Source organism: Somniosus microcephalus, unplaced genomic scaffold (assembly GCF_052327205.1).
Source record: "Somniosus microcephalus isolate GS21.2 unplaced genomic scaffold, FLI_Smic_1.0 unresolved_chr1, whole genome shotgun sequence".
NCBI classification, from domain to species: Eukaryota; Metazoa; Chordata; class Chondrichthyes; order Squaliformes; family Somniosidae; genus Somniosus; species Somniosus microcephalus.
The window spans coordinates 47,866,190-47,883,195 of record NW_028225179.1 but is presented as its reverse complement, the minus strand read 5'-3'; the positions used below and the strand labels follow the sequence as shown (position 1 = coordinate 47,883,195).

Below are 17,006 nucleotides of genomic sequence, written 5' to 3'. Positions count from 1 at the left end.
TATATGTTTCAATAAGATCACCTCTCATTCTTCTAAATTCCACTGAGTATAGGTCCAACCTGCTCAACCGTTCCTCATAAGTCAACCCCCTCATCTAAGGGAATTAACCGAGTGAATCGTCTCTGAACTGCCTCCAATGCAAGTATAGGAAACTCTTTGGTACCCGGCACTGACGAGACCGGGATGGTGCCGGTTGATTAACAATTCCGGATGACGGAGAGGGTTATATACCGAGGCTATTTTTAACAAACAAAAGTTTAAAAAGTCACGAAATGTGCAGTATACAGTAACTGGGTACTCGCCTACAGAATGTTGTGTTAAATGCATGGTGGAAGATGCTTGATTAAGTACAGTACTGCCAGTTGAGGGTAATCCATAACTCTTTAATTGCTTAACAGTAAAACAAAACCTATACAGTAAACGACTGCAAACAGTACTGTAGTTGACTGTACACTTATTCCAAGTCCTTTTGCTTGGACCAACTTTTGGGAATTCCATAATACAAGATGGGGGAGATAATTCACGATAAAGATGGAGAGACACAGAGAAAAATGGCGGATCGGGAAAGACTCCCGGCAGCGCGGGAGAGTCAGACTCCTGTTATTGAGGTGTTCGGAATTCCGACAGAGCCAGGAAGTCGAGTAGTGGCAGTTTGGAGAACGACCCCCACTGACTAACTCGGCCACCGCGGGAGACTCGGACTCGGCAACATTTCCGGTTATTGAGGCGTTGTTTTCGGAGTATGAATTTTGCCGGTTAATAGGGAATTCCGGATGATGCAGGTGCCATTTAAACGAGAGTTTCCTGTATATCCTTCCTTAAATAAGGAGACCAAAACTGTCCCCAGATTCGACGATTCTCCGAAAGGCACGGTTGAGGGGTTGGAGCATCAGATGAGCCGAGGCAGGGGCGGAGACGGGGCGATGTTACCGGATGTGGAAGTGGGCGGACCTGGTGATGGACAGGATATGGGATCGCCAAGGTTGTGAACAGTCTGGATCAGCCTCAGTGTCCGGGGAGAGGGGATGGAGTCAGTGGTGAGGGAACGGGGGTTTGTGGCAATTTGTATAATTGGAGGAAATTCCTGCTCATCCAAGACTTGATGTCGGGCAAGCAGCCTTTTTTTTTATTCGTTTATGGGATGTGGGCATCGCTGGCAAGGCCCAGCATTTATTGCCCATCCCTAATTGCCCCTTGAGAAGGCGGTGGTGAGCCGCCTTCTTGAACCTCTGCAGTCCCATGTGGTTTTCACTGCAGCAACTCGCCAAGGCTTCTTCGGCAGCACCTCCCAAACCCGCGACCTCTTCCGCCTAGAAGGACTAGGGCAGCAGGCGTATGGGAACACCACCACCTCCAAGTTCCTCCTCCAAGTCACACACCATCCTGACTTGGAAGTATATCGGCCGTTCCTTCATCGCCACTGGGTCAAAATCCTGGAACTCCCTCCCTAACAGCACTGTGGGAGCGCCTTCACCACACGGACTGCAGCGGTTCAAGGCGGAGGCTCACCACCACCTTCTCAAGGGGCAACTAGGGATGGGCAATAAATGCCGGCCTTGCCAGCGATGCCCACATTCCATAAACGAATATTTAAAAAAAATGTCTTACAATCGCTCCTATGAAGTGTCTTGGGACGTTTCACTATGTTAAAGGTGCTATATAAATGCAAGTTGTTGTTGTTGTTGCACCTCTATGATGAGCCTTGGGACTTGTTATTTGTATGTTTAAAGCTGCTGTGTAAAAGTTAGATGTTAAGGGATTTTAATGGTGCTTTCTGTGTGAGTCAGAGTCTCAGGAACCGAATAATTACATCAGAACAGAGAAATAAAACTGAAAGCAAGGAGCTAAAGATCGCCGCCTTCCACAGTTCAGCATGTCCACCATCTGTGAGTTCACTCAAGAGCTGGAATCGTCGGTGAGTGCTGGTCTCTTTCCTATAGTATGAATTTAAATCAAAGTTTCTGCAGAGAGAGAGAGAGAGATGGAGAGAGATACAGAAAAAGAGAGACGGGGGGGGAGTGAGAAATTGAGAAAGGAAGACAAAGAGAGAGAGACAGAGACAGAGAGAGAGTGTTTTTTATTCATTCACAGAATGTGGGCGTCACTGGCAAGACCAGCATTTATTGCCCATCCCTAGTTGCCCTTAAGAAGGTGGTGGTGAGCCGCCTTCTTGAACCGCTGCAGTCCGTGTGGTGAAGGTACTCCCACAGTGCTGTTAGGGATGGAGTTCCAGGATTTTGACCCAGCGACGATGAAGGAGCAGCCGATATATTTCAAGTCAGGATGGTGTGTGACTTGGAGGGGAACTTGGAGGTGGTGGTGTTCCCATGCGCCTGCTGCCCTTGTCCTTCTCGGTGGAAGAGGTCGCGGGTTTGGAAGGTGCTGTTGAAGAAGCCTTGGCGAGTTGCGGCAGTGCATCTTGTAGATGGTACACACTGCAGCCACAGTACGCCGGTGGTGGAGGGAGTGAATGTTTAAGGTGGTGGATGGGGTGCCAATCAAGTGGGCTGCTTTGTCCTGGATGGTTGCTGCCGTGAAGTGAAGTTTGTCACCATCCTCCACCTGCTTCACGACGACATGCAAGCCGTGATCCTGACCAACGGATTCACCACAGACCCAATTCACGTCCGTCTGGGGTAAAGTAAGGCTGTGTCATCGCACCAACGCTCTTCTCGATCTTCCTGGCTGCAATGCTCCACCTCACCCTCAGTAAGCTCCCCGCTGGAATGGAGCTAATCTACAGAACAAACGGGAAACTGTTCAACCTCCGTCGCCTCCTGTTAAGATCCAAGGTCGTTGTTGTGTATGTACCTTTAAGAGAGAACTGATTTTATACTGCAGTACCAGCAGTGACCACACCTGTATATAAAGCCACAGCAGGCTTCTGTACTTCAGTTTAAGCTTACCCACTGTTCAGTAAATACCTGTTATTATTGTTCTCCTGCAGTCCGTGTATTATTGATACTCGGACACTACACTGGCGACGAGCAGGTTCGAACTCACCTGCAGTACTGCATCGCCTCACGGGGATCTTTCCCCGAAAAGAAGCTTCTTGGAGGTCAAAGGCAGAGCAACGGGCGTCGACCGCGGGCAACCGCCCAGGGATCCATCGGAGTTCGGAGAATTGCAGGGGAGGCTGTGGAGAGCTGGGCTTGGCTCCCCAGTCAAGGTGTTCCAGCAAATCGTGCTGGTAGCAGGTAGTGCGCTGACCCTTCCGGACTGCGGCGGGCTCTAGCTCGATCGAGCGGCTCTGCAAAAGGGGCCATGCAGCGTCGTCGGGAGGAAAAGAGAGAGAGAGAGGGTGGAGCGCACAGGGCGCGGTCGGTGCTCAAGAACCGGGCAGCGTAGAGAAAATAAAACTAGGGGAAGGAAAAGTGAGACACGCCGAAGCCGCGGCTCGCCACCATTACCCTGTAGAACGCTAGGAGCAGCGTGGCAGCAAGGGGAAGAAGGAAAAGCGCGGGAGGCGTCATTTTATTCCATTGGGGAAGAAGGAAAAGCGCGGGAGGCGCCATTTTTATCCATTGGGGAAGAAGAAAAAGCGCGGGAGGCGCCATTTTAAACCACCCAAGATGCCGAAGAGTGGCAGTATCACTGCTTTCGACAACGAGGTAGAAGACTGGACCACGTATGTGGAAAGAATTGAAGTGTACTGCAAGGCAAATGAGGTGGCCGATGGAAAGAAGGCGTCAGTATTATTAAATTTGATGGGCGCGAGAACGTACGGCCTATTGCGGAATTTAATTACCCCAGCTAAACCAATGGAGAAAAGTTTTGAGGAGATTGTTAATATCTTACAGGAACACCTAAACCCTACACCGCTGCTGATAGCAGAAAGATTCAAGTTCCATAAAAGAAACCAGCACAAAGATGAGAGCAATGCTGACTATCTTACGGAACTACGCAAGTTATCGAAGCACTGCCAGTTCGGAGCAGGACTGGCAGACACCTTAAGGGATAAGTTTGTCTGCAGGCTCCAGAGTGAAGGAACCCAGAAACGACTACTTTCGGAAAAGGACCTGACGCTAGAACAGGCTTTCAGCGTGGCAGTATCCTACGAAGCAGCAGCACGGGGAGCTGCGGAAATACAACAGAAACCACAAGAATACAGCGCTAACGAAATGGCATATGGAGCAGAAAAGTGCTATCGCTGCGGCAGAACAACCCATGATCAGAAGGACTGCTGGTTTAAGGACAAAGTATGCAGGCAATGTGGGAAAATGGGACACATAGCAAGAGTCTGCAGGTCGGGAAAGAAAACCAACACTAAAAGAACTACTAAGGAAAAGTACAAGAAAGTAAAAAAAATGACAGACAGTAGTTCGGAAGATCAGGAGAGTGATAATGACTCCGGGAGCAGGAGACTAAGTTGTCTAAAGTTACACAACGTGATCACAAAGGAGGATCACCGAACCATTTGGGTCACCCTCATGATAGCAGGGTCCCAAGTAAAGATGGAATTGGACACAGGATCAGCCCTAACTGTCATGAATCGACGAGACTATGAGCGGCTATTCTCACACATACCCTTGAAGGACACGTCCATTGTATTGAAGACATACACGGGGCAAAAAGTCTACCCCAGAGGAAAAATAAGGGTGCCAGTTAAGTACAACGGCAAGGAAACACAGAAACTGTATCTATATATACTACAAGATGGAGGACCACCATTATTGGGACGTGAATGGATCCGAAAAATAAAATTGGATTGGCATTCCATTCAGGCGCTAACTGTGACTGACAAAAAGGATGATGACGTCACACCTGGACGACTGTCAAAAAATCTAACTGACGCGAAAGAGGTGTTCCAACAAGGACTTGGGACTCTAAAAGGAGTAACGGCAACGATAAAAATCGAAGATAACGCAAACCCAAAATTTTTTAAGGCCAGACCGGTACCGTACGCGATCCGCCCAGCCGTTGAAGCAGAGCTGGAGAGTCTGGAACTTTCGGGTGTGCTGTCCAAGGTGGACTGGAGCGAGTGGGCCACACTCATCATTCCTGTAATGAAGAAATCATTGAGCAGCACGCCTGGGGAGCCGAAGAAGGTTCGCATCTGTGGGGACTTCAAGGTAACTGTGAACCCAGTCCTGCACACAGTACAATATCCACTTCCACGGATAGAAGATATTTTCACCTCACTATCTGGAGGGAAACGCTTTACGAAGATTGATCTGGCCCAAGCGTATCTACAAATGGAGGTGGAAGAAGCATCTAGGAAATACCTCATGATAAACACTCACAAAGGTCTTTACCAGTACAACCGACTGGTATTCGGGGTAGCATCAGCCCCAGCTATTTGGCAGAGGGCGATGGAACAAGTCCTGCAAGGGATCCCGGGGACCCAGTGTTATTTGGACGACATCCTGGTTACGGGCGAAAATGACAGTGAACACCTTGCCAACCTGGAGCAGGTGCTCACTAGATTACAAGAATATGGGCTACGAGCCAACCGCCCCAAATGCGAGTTCTTCAGGAGACAAATCTCGTATTGTGGCCACATGATTGATGAGGAAGGGTTGCATAAGTCCCCAGACAAGATTGAGGCTGTAGTCAAGGCTCCAGAACCGGAAAATGTGTCGCAACTGAGGTCGTTTCTCGGGTTGGTGAACTACCACCATAAGTTCTTGCCGAATTTATCTACAATTCTGCACCCACTGAACGCCCTGCTGCAAATTGGAGTAACATGGAAATGGAGTGATGAGTGTAAGCGTGCCTTTCAGAAATGTAAATGCCGAATCACTTCAAAAGAAGTATTGGCCCACTACAATCCAATACTACCGATTCGGTTGGCATGTGATGCATCTCCCTACGGCATTGGAGCGGTGCTGTCACACAAATTCCTTGACGGTTCAGAGAGGCCAATAGCCTTTGCGTTGCGCTCGTTAACCTCAGCCGAGCGTAACTACACCCAGATTGACAGGGAGGCCCTCAGCCTGGTGTGGGGGGTGAAGAAGTTCAATCACTATCTGCACGGGCAGAAATTCACCCTACCGACTGATCATCAGCCCCTGGTCTCCATTTTTAACCCAAAGAAGAGCGTTCCAGTGATGACGGCGCAACAGCTGCAAAGATGGTCACTTTTTCTAGGGGCACATCAGTACAACATAGAGTACAAGGGTACGAAACAGCATGGAAACGCTGATGGGCTGTCGCGCCTACCGTTGCCTACGGTGGAGGAAGCACCTGCAGTGGACCCTGTTGAGATATTCCATGCGACCATAGTCGAATGTCTACCTGTTTGATATACCTATCAATTCATTCCATGAAAAGCGACGAGTTAAGATAGTAACTATAGCTTTTTATTGGCTAAATAACAGAGCCCACCCTCGTGGGTGATCGGTTCCAGCAAGGAAGAATACTAGCCAAGCAATCACCTTTATACCTGGGCAAGCAGGCGGAGCCAAGGGCGGAGTCAGCTGAGGTATGCCTAGGTATAACAGTGTGCGAGGCAAGAGGTAACCTTGTGTAGGTGATAACAACAGTGTAACAATAACAGTGGTTTACCACATTCACCCCTTGTTTAAAATTGAGTCCGGCGGGGTGAAGTGTACTACTAGTTCGTGTATGTCAGTCTATCAGGAGGCCTCGTAAGCCTTTCTGACCGGCGCAGTAGTGGCGGCAGTGGTGCCATATCCGATGTTAATGCTGCTGTCTGCGTGGTCGACGAAGGCCCCTGAGGTTCCGGCATGCCGCTTACAGGAGCTGGATTTGGGGGAGTGGTGGGGGATAACGGTGGTGTCTCAGGGGTGCCCGAGGGTGCGAGGTCTCGCAAGGAGACTGTGTCCTCCCACCCGTCTGGGTATTCCACATAGGCATACTGGGGGTTGGCGTGCAGAAGGTTCACCCTCTCGACCAGGGGGTCCATTTTATGGGTCCTCACGTGCTTCCGCAGCAGGACGGGCCCCGGAGAAGTCAGCCATGTTGGTAGCGAGGTTCCCGTAGTCGACTTCCTGGGGAAAACGAACATTTGCTCATGAGGGGTGGCGTTAATGGCAGTACAAAGCAGTGACCGGATGGAATGGAGCGCTGCCGGGAAGACTTCCTGCCAGCGAGAGGTTGGGAGGCCCTTAGACTTTAGGGCTAAGAGGACGGCCTTCCAAACTGTCGCGTTCTCTCTTTCCACCTGGCCGTTCCCCCGGGGGTTGTAGCTGGTGGTCCTGCTCGCAGCGATACCTCTCGCAAGCAGGAACTGGCGAAGTTCCTCGCTCATGAAGGATGAGCCCCGGTCACTATGTATATAGTTCGGGAACCCGAACAAGGCGAAGAGGTCGTTCAGGCATTTGATGACCGTGGTACTGGTCATGTCTGGGCAGGGGATGGCAAAGGGGAAACGGGAGTACTCGTCAATAATGTTGAGGAAGTACACATTACGGTCAGAGGACGGGAGGGGCCCCTTAAAATCGATGCTCAAGCGCTCGAAGGGGCGGGTGGCCTTGATCAGGCTTGCTCTGTCCGGCCTATAGAAATGCGGTTTGCATTCGGCACAGACTTGGCAGTTCCTGGTCATGGTCCTGACCTCCTCGATGGAGTAGGGCAGGTTGCGGGCCTTAATGAAGTGGTAAAGTCTAGTGACCCCGGGGTGGCAGAGGTCGTTGTGGAGGGTCCGCAGTCTATCAACTTGCGCGTTGGCGCATGTACCTCATGATAGAGCATCTGGGGGCTCGTTGAGTTTACCCGGCCGGTACAAGATATCGTACTCGTAGGTGGAGAGCTCAATTCTCCACCTCAAGATCTTGTCGTTCTTGATTTTGCCCCTCAGCTTGTTATTAAACATAAAAGCAACCGAACGCTGGTCGGTGAGGAGGATAAATCGTTTGCCTGCCAGGTAATGCCTCCAGCGTCGTACCGCTTCCACAATCGCCTGGGCCTCCTTCTCGACAGAAGAGTGTCGGATCTCAGGGCCCTGGAGGGTCCTTGAGAAGAAGGCCACAGGTCTCCCCGCCTGGTTAAGGGTTGCAGCTAGGGCGAAGTCGGATGCATCGCTCTCCACTTGGAAAGGGAGGGACTCATCCACTGCGAGCATTGTGGCCTTCGCAATGTCTCCTTTTATGAGGGAGAAGGCTGCGCATGCTTCTTCTGTCAGGGGGAAGGAGGTGGACTTCATGAGGGGTCTGGCTTTGTCCGCATAATTGGGCACCCATTGGGAATAGTAAGCAAAGAGCCCCAGGGTTCTCTTCAGTGCCTTTTGACAGTGGGGAAGGGGAAGCTCCATGAGGGGGCGCATTCTTTCGGGGTCGGGGCCGATGACTCCGTTCTCTACTACGCAGCCAAGGATGGCAAGGCGCGAGGTGTTAAATATACATTTCTCCTTATTGTAAGTGAGATTCAGCCGTTGGGCCGTACGGAGGAATTTCTCCAGATTAACATCGTGGTCCTGCTGGTTGCGGCCGCAGATGGTGACGTTATCTAGATAAGGAAATGTGGCCTGCAGCGCGTTCTGGTCAACCATCCGGTCCATCTCCCTTTGGAAGACCGAAACCCCGTTGGTGACACCGAAGGGAACCCTAAGGAAGTGGTAGAGGCGGCCATTCGCCTCGAAGGCGGTATACTGGCGGTCCTCAGGGCGGATAGGGAGTTGGTGATAGGCCGACTTAAGGTCGATGGTGGAGAATACCCGGTACTGTGCAATCTGGTTGACCATGTCAGATATGCGGGGAAGGGGATATGCGTCCAGCTGGGTGTACCGGTTTATGGTTTGGCTGTAGTCGATGACCAGGCGGTGTTTATTGCCGGTCTTAACGACTACGACCTGGGCACGCCAAGGGCTGGTGCTCCCCTCGATGATGCCCTCCTTCAGGAGACGCTGCACCTCAGTGCTAATAAAAGCTCTGTCCCCGGCGCTGTACCGCCTGCTCTTGGTAGCGACGGGTTTACAGTCGCGGGTGAGGTTAGCGAACAAGGATGGGGGGCGGGACTTTGAGAGTGGAGAGGCCGCAGGTGGTATGCGGCGGGCGGTTTAAAAACTGCTGGTTGTAGACTGTGAGTCGGGGGAGGGGTCCACCATATGCCAAAGTGACACTTTGGAGGTGGCATTGGAAATCCAGCCCTAGTAGGACGGCAGCGCAGAGCTGGGGCAGGACGAGAAGTTTAAAGTTTTTATATTCCGTGCCCCTAACCGACAGGGTCACCACACAGTATCCGCTGACGTCTGTTGAATGGGACTTCGACGCCATCGAGATCCGATGGCATGTTGACCGGACAGTGAGGGAGTAGCAGCGCACCGTGTCTGGGTGAATAAAACTCTCCGTACTCCCGCTGTCGAACAGGCAGGTCGTGGCGTGGCCGTTTACCTCGATGTCCATCATGGACCTGGACAGATGATGCGGGAGAGCTTGGTCCAGTGTGACGGAGGCCAGTGTATGGCTGAGTGTGCTGCTGTCGTCGGCAGGTGAGGCGGTGGTCGGGTCTGGAGACAACATGGCGGCCGAGTGCGGCGAACAAAATGGCGGAGAAGATGGCCGCCCCCACGACTCACATGAGGCACTGCTGGCGTCTGTGGCCTTGATCAAAGATGGCCGCCCCCACAACTCACATGAGGCACTGCTGGCGTCTGTGGCCTTGATCAAAGATGGCCGCCCCCACAACTCACGAGGCACTGCTGGCGTCTGTGGCCTTGATCAAAGATGGCCACCCCCACAACTCACATGAGGCACTGCTGGCGTCTGTGGCTTTCCCTCTGCAGGCGTTCGCGAAGTGGCCTTTTTTTCTGCAGCCAGAGCAGGTCGCGTTCCTTGCAGGGCAGCGCGCCCTTTGATGTCTCGCCTGGCCACAGAAATAGCAGCTGGCGGCCCGATCGCGGGGCTCCGCTGCCGCAGCAGGTCCCGGGGGTGGCGGTCCCGATCGATTCCGGGACACCGACGCCATAGTAGGTCCCAGGAGCGGCGGTGCGAGGGGTATTGCGGCCGGAGTCGGGCCCGAGACCCACGATCGCACAGCACTGTACCCGGAGTACGCCTCGAGGTCCCGATGGGCCACTTCCAGGGAGCGAGTGAGGGCTGCAGCTGCTTTCAAGTCGAGGTCCTTTGATTCAAGCAGTCTTTGCCGTGAGTAGTCGGACCGAAGGCCTTTCACGAAGGCATCACGGATATTTCCTTCAGCATGTTGTGCAGCCGATACAGCTTTAAAGTCACAGTCCCTGCCGAGTGTTTGTAGCGCCCGTAAAAATTCATCTACAGACTCTCCTGGCTGTTGCGAGCGGGATCTTAGGAGATGTCTGGCATACATTGAATTTACTGGGCTCCGGTACTGCTCTTTTAGCAGGTCGAGGGCCTCCTTGTATGTAGTAAGGTCCCGGATGAGTGCAAATACTTTAGGGCTCACCTGGGCGGTCAGAACTCTTAGTTTGTCGGCTTCCGATGGCACGCCGGAGGCTACCAGGTAGGATTCAAAGCAGCTCAGCCAGTGGTCGAAGTCGAGGGCTGAATTCGCTGCCTGTGGATTTAGATCCAGGTACGGCGGTCGGAGGGCTCGCAGCCAAGTCGGCTGCTGGGGCTGGTCAGTGATTTCAAAATTTAGCCAATAAAATTGATATACCTATCAATTCATTCCATGAAAAGCGACGAGTTAAGATAGTAACTATAGGTTTTTATTGGCTAAATAACAGAGCCCACCCTCATGGGTGATCGGTTCCAGCAAGGAAGAATACTAGCCAAGCAATCACCTTTATACCTGGGCAAGCAGGCAGAGCCATGGGCGGAGTCAGCTGAGGTATGCCTAGGTATAACAGTGTGCGAGGCAAGAGATAACCTTGTGTAGGTGATAACAACAGTGTAACAATAACAGTGGTTTGCCACACTGTTACAAACTCAAGTATAGAGAAGGAAACCCGAAATGACCCGACACTCTCTCGGGTCTATGATTTGACGGTGAAGGGATGGCCAGCATATGGCGACTCACTGTTGCCAGCATTCTCGCCAAGGAGAGAACAGCTGTCAGTGTGCCGGGGGACCTTGATGTGTGGATCCCGAGTGGGAATTCCACCCAAGTTGAGAGATAGAGTGCTCAATGAGCTTCATGAGGGTCATCTGGGAGGGGTAAAAATGAAGAGCCTAGCCAGGGCATTTGTGTGGTGGCCGGGAATCGATAAAGAAATCGAGGATATGACCAAGAGATGCACAGGATGCCAGAAGGTCCAAAACGCTCCACCACAGGCCCCGCTACATCCATGGGAGTGGCCCTCATCTCCATGGCAACGGGTACACATTGATTTTGCTGGTCCATTTATGGACTCCATGTTCCTAATCGCCATGGACGCCCATTTGAAATGGCCAGAGGTCATCAAAATGTCCTCCACCACCACAGAGAAAACTATTGCAGTCCTATGGACCATCTTCACCAGGAATGGCTTGCCAGAACAGATTTGCTCCGACAATGGGCCACAGTTTGTGTCCGAGGATTTCTGGAGGATTCTGAGGAATAATGGGGTGAAGCATTACACATCTGCCCCATATCATCCAGCCACAAATGGATTGGCTGAGAGGTTTGTTCAGACCTTTAAAAAGGCAATAAAGGCAATGTATAACGACGACATACCACTGCAACACAAGGTGGATAATTTCTTGTTTGCTTACCGGAATGCGACACATGCAGTCACCAACCAAGCTCCAGCCATAATGTTCTTCAACTGAAGGCTAAGATGTCGCCTGGATTTGCTCAAACCAAACATAAGACGAGATGTTGAGGATAAGCAATTCCAGCACATAAATGAGAAGCCAACCAGAAGCTTCAAGATAGGGCAACCAGTCTTGGCCCGCGACTACCGAACAGAAAAATGGCAGCCAGGAACAATATGCACACAGCAGGGACCACTAATGTACACAGTGGACGTTGGAGAGAGCATCGTGAGACGCCATGCTGACCAGATTCTAGAGTCACAGGAACAAGCCAAACCCATACCACGAGCATGTGTACCTGGTAATGAACCCGAAGTACAGATTGCGTCTACCTCAGAATCAGTGGTATTGGAAGCTGACGAACCAACCAATGACAATGAGCCAGAATCGACTCCGCCGCAAGAACAGGATACTCGAGAAAGGCGCTATCCAGTCAGGATCAGGAAGCCTCCTCAAAGACTGAATTTATAAATGATTATTTCAGTTGATGTATATAGTACAGAGAAAATTGTAATTGTAATTAGTTATTATTTAGTTGTAAAATGAATGTTATGTACTGTTTATCTAAAAGGGGAGGAATTGTTGTGTATGTACCTTTAAGAGAAGAACTGATTCTATACTGCAGTACCGGCAGTGACCACCCCTGTATATAAAGCCATAGCAGGCTTCTGTACTTCAGTCTTAAGTTACCCTCTGTTCAGTAAATACCTGTTATTATTGTTCTCCTGCAGTCCGTGTATTATTGATACTCGGACACTACAGTAAACCTGTGGAATTCTCTGCCCCAGAGAGCCGTGGAGGCTGGGTCATTAAATACATTTAAAGTGGAGATAGACAGATTTTTGCAAGATAAGGGAGTGAAGGGTTATGGGGAGCGGGCGGGGAAGTGGCTTTGAGCCCAAGATCAGCCCTGATCTTATTGAATGGCGGAGCAGGCTCGAGGGGGCCGAGCGGCCTGTTCCTGCTCCTATTTCTTATGTTCTTATGTTACGTTCTTATGTTATCATAGAAATTTACAGAGCAGAAGGAGGCCATTCGGCCCATCGTGTCCGTGCCGGCCGACAAAGAGCTATCCAGCCTAACCCCACTTTCCAGCTCTTGGTCCGTAGCCCTGTAGTTTACAGCACTTCAAGCGCATATCCAAGTACTTTTTAAATGCAATGAGGATTTCTGCCTCTACCTCCCTTTCAGGCAGTGAGTTCCAGACCCCCACCACCCTCTGGGTGAACAAAGTTCCCCTCAAATTCCCACAAACCCTTCTACCAATTACGTTAAATCTGTGCCCCCTGGTTATTGACCCCTCTGCTAAGGGAAATAGGTCCTTTCTATCCACTCTATCTGGACCCCCCATAATTTTATACACCTCAATTAGCCTGCTCTGTTCCAAAGAAAACAACCCCACCCTATCTAATCTTTCCTCATAGCTAAAATTCCCCAGCCCAGGCAACATCCTTGTAAATCTCCTCTGTACCCTCTCTAGTGCAATCACATCCTTCCTGTAATGTGGTGACCAGAACTGCACGCAGTACTCTAGCTGATGCCTAACCAGTGTTTTATACAGTTGAAGCATAACCCTCCTGCTCTTGTATTCTATGCCTCGGCTAATAAAGGCCAGCATTCCGTATGTCTTCTTAACCACCTTATCTACCTGGCCTGCTACCTTCAGGGATCTGTGGACATGCACTCCAAGGTCCCTCTGTTCCTCTACATTACTCAGTGTCCTACCATTTAATGTGTATTCCCTCGTTGTGTTAACCCTCCCCAAACGCATTACCTCACACTTCTCCGGATTGAATTCCATTGGTCACTGTTCTGTCCACCTGACCAGTCAATCGATATTCTCCAGCAGTCTACAGCTTTCTTCCTCTCCCCTGAAGTGAGGGCCACAAGCCTGCCAATCCAAAAAAACACTGTTTGGAATTTTCTCCTTTGATTTCATTCTCAATATCGTGTTTTCAGCACCACAACGCTTAATTCGATGGCCTGAAGGCGGATCCAGCAATTGCCTCACTTTACCATTTCTTTATTTTCCAAAAGACGGCTCCTGTGACAGTGCAGCACGCTCTCTGCCTCTCTTCCTCCTCTCTCTCTCTCTGTCTCTATGTCTCTCTCCCTCTGTCTGTCTGTCTGTCTGTCTGTCTCTCTCTCTCTCTGTCTATCTCTCTCCCTCTCTCTGTATCTCTCTCTCTCTCTGTATCTCTCTCTGTCTCTCTCTCCCTCTGTCTGTCTGTCTCTCTCTCTGTCTCTCTGCCTCGCTCCCTCTCTCTCTCTCTGTCTCTCTCTCTCTGTCTCTCTCTCTGTCTCTCTCCCTCGCTCTGTCTCTCTCTCTCTCCCTCTCTCTGTCTCTCTCCCTCTCTCTCTGTCTCTCTGTATCTCTCTCTCTCTCTCTGTGTCTCTCTCTCTGTCTCTCTCTCTGTCTCTCTCTCCCTCTGTCTGTCTGTCTCTCTCTCTGTCTCTCTGCCTCGCTCCCTCTCTCTCTCTCTGTCTCTCTCTCTCTGTCTCTCTCTCTGTCTCTGTCTCTCTCCCTCGCTCTGTCTCTCTCTCTCTCCCTCTCTCTGTCTCTCTCCCTCTCTCTCTGTCTCTCTGTATCTCTCTCTCTCTCTCTGTGTCTCTCTCTCTGTCTGTCTCTCTGTCTCTCTCTCTCTCTCTCTGTCTCTGTCTCTGGCACTGTCTCTCACTCTCTCTCTGATCTTTCTCTCCCTCTCGGATCTCTCATTCTTTCTCATTCGATCCGGCTGCCTCTCTCCGTGTTTCTCGTGCGCCCTCCCTCCTACTCTCGGGACTGACCATCTTCCTTCTCTTCGTTCTCCGCAGGGACCATCTTCGCCCGAGTCTTCATTCGCCCCATGTCGAGAAATGTTTCAACCGTCACCCACAAGACGTACCAGTTGATTCAGGCGCTGATCTGCCGCTCTCGGCGTCTGGTAGATCTACATGTGAGTGTGCTTGTGTCCGTGTGTCAACATTAATAAACTCATAGAATGGGTATATAATTGGCAAATGAAGTTCAACACAGATAAATGTGAGGTATTACATTTTGGTAGGAAGAATAGGGAGGTCACTTGTCACTTGGAGGGCGGGAGTCTGGGTGGGGTAGAGGAACAAAGGGATCTCGGAGTACTAATACACAAATCATTAAAAGTAGCGACACAAGTTAACAAGGCGATTGAAAAAAGCAAACCAAGCACTAGGTGACATCAATCTTGTCATTCATGGGAAATGACTTATGAAATAATACTGGGCGGCCTGCTGGTGGCGCTGTCCAGGGAGTGTATAAATACTCGGGCATGGACCCAGCTTGCTCAGGACATTCTTTAACAGGAACTAGTGAAGGACACAACTAGATCTCCACATTGAAAAACAGTTGATTAAAGCCTTGTTTAATACTCAGACCAAGGGCCTAGTAGTTTTCTTGCGTCACTAGGGTTTATTTCTGGAGGGAAAGAATTGAAAAGTAGGGAAGTTATGCTAAACCTGTATCGAACCTTGGTTAGACCACACTTGGAGCACTGCGTACAGTTCTGGTCGCCATATTATAAAAAAGATATAGAGGCACTGGAGAGGGTGCAGAGAAGATTTACAAGGATGATACCAGAAATGCGAGGGTAACATATCAGGAAAGGATGAACAGGCTGGGTCTCTTCTCTTGAAAAAAGAGGGCTGAGGGGTGACCTAATCGAGGTCTTTAAAATGATGAAAGGTTTTGATAGAGTGGAAACAGAGAGAATGTTTCCACTTGTGGGGAAGAGCATAACTAGAGGCCATCAATATAGGATAGTCACCCAGAAATCCAATAGGGAATTCAGGAGAACCTTCTTTACCCAGAGAGTGGTGAGAATGTGGAACTCGCTACCACAGGGAGTGGTTGAGGTGAATAGTATCGATGCATTTAAGGGGAGGCTAGACAAGCATATGAGGGAGAAGGGAATAGAGAGTTATGCTGATAGAGTTTGACGAGGAAAGACGGGAGGAGGCCCGAGTGGAGCATAAACACCGGCATGGACTGGTTGGGCCGAATGGCCTGTTTCTGTGCTGTATATCCTGTGTAATCCTAGGTAAAGGCGCTATATAAATATATGTTATTGTAGTCGCGTTCCTCCGGACTTTTTATTAATTCGTTTATGGGATGTGGGTGTCGCTGGCAAGGCCAGCATTTATTGCCCATCCCTAATTGCCCTTGAGAAGGTGGTGGCGATCCGCCTTCTTGAACCGCCGCAGTCCGTGTGGTGAAGGTCCTCCCACAGTGCTGTTAGGGAGGGAGTGCCAGGATTTTGACCCAGCGACGATGAAGGATCGGTGATATACTTCTAAGTCAGGATGGTGTGTGACTTGGAGGGGAACTTGGAGGTGGTGGTGTTCCCATGCGCCTGCTGCCCCTTGTCCTTCTAGGTGGAAGAGGTCGCGGGTTTGGGAGGTGCTGCCGAAGAAGCCTTGGCGAGTTGCTGCAGTGCCTCTTGTAGATGGTACACACTGCAGCCACGGTGCGCCGGTGGTGGAGGGAGTGAATGTTTAAGGTGGTGGATGGGGTGCCAATCAAGCGGGCTGCTTTGTCCTGGATGGTGTCGAGCTTCTTGTTGGAGCTGCACTCATCCAGGCAAGTGGAGAGCATTCCATCACACTCCTTACTTGTGCCTTATAGGCATTGGGGAGTCAGGAGGTGAGACACTCGCCGCAGAACACCCAGCCTCTGACCTGCTCTTGTTGCCACAGTATTTATGTGGCTGGTCCAGTTAAGTTTCTGGTCAATGGTGACCCCCCAAGGTGTTGATAGTGGGGGATTCGGCGATGGTAATTGTAATGATCAGTAACCTGTCATTCTGGAATGGTACACTAGGTGGTGCTGTATGTATATAAGAGTGGGCTACCCACGATGCACTAGGCTACCCACAAGGCAGCAGTCAAGATGGAGGCCTCTACAGATACTGTACCTAGTCCACATGTGCTCAATAAAGTGTCTAGCAAAAGCTAGCTGTTCTTAATAAAAACGACTAGTTATTAATGAACATAACATGGTACCAGGATTGGTAAGATCTGCTGAAAATTGTGAAAAGCGACATAGAGAATTTGATGTCACTGGAGTTTTTGAATCTCATGGGAAATGTCGACTACAATTGGCAGACTTTCAAACAACAATTCGAACTCTACATTGCTGCCATCGGGTTCGGTACGAAGCCAGACGCAAGAAAAATAGCGTTGCTGCTCACGGTTGCAGGCCCACAGGCGATAGAGGTATTTAATACATTTGTATTTAATCCAGAGGAGAACAGAGACAAATTAGACGATCTGCTAAAGAAGTTTGATACCCATTGATCTCCCAAAAAGAATGAAACCTATGAGAGGTACATCTTCCGTTCTCGGACACAGCAGCAAAATGAGACTTTTGATAGCTTT

General features: G+C 50.3%; 1 protein-coding gene across 1 annotated transcript in view; it reads right to left on the bottom strand.

Moving 5' to 3' along the window:
- LOC147094910 (BTB/POZ domain-containing protein 17-like) overlaps nt 1-17,006 on the bottom strand; it is a 54,544-nt gene that overhangs the window by 28,756 nt on the left and 8,782 nt on the right. Inside the window, exon 2 of the mRNA XM_085974531.1 lies at nt 13,390-13,506. Coding sequence (XP_085830657.1) covers nt 13,390-13,416 — 27 coding nt within the window. The 5' untranslated portion in view covers nt 13,417-13,506. The remainder of the gene's footprint in view (nt 1-13,389; nt 13,507-17,006) is intronic.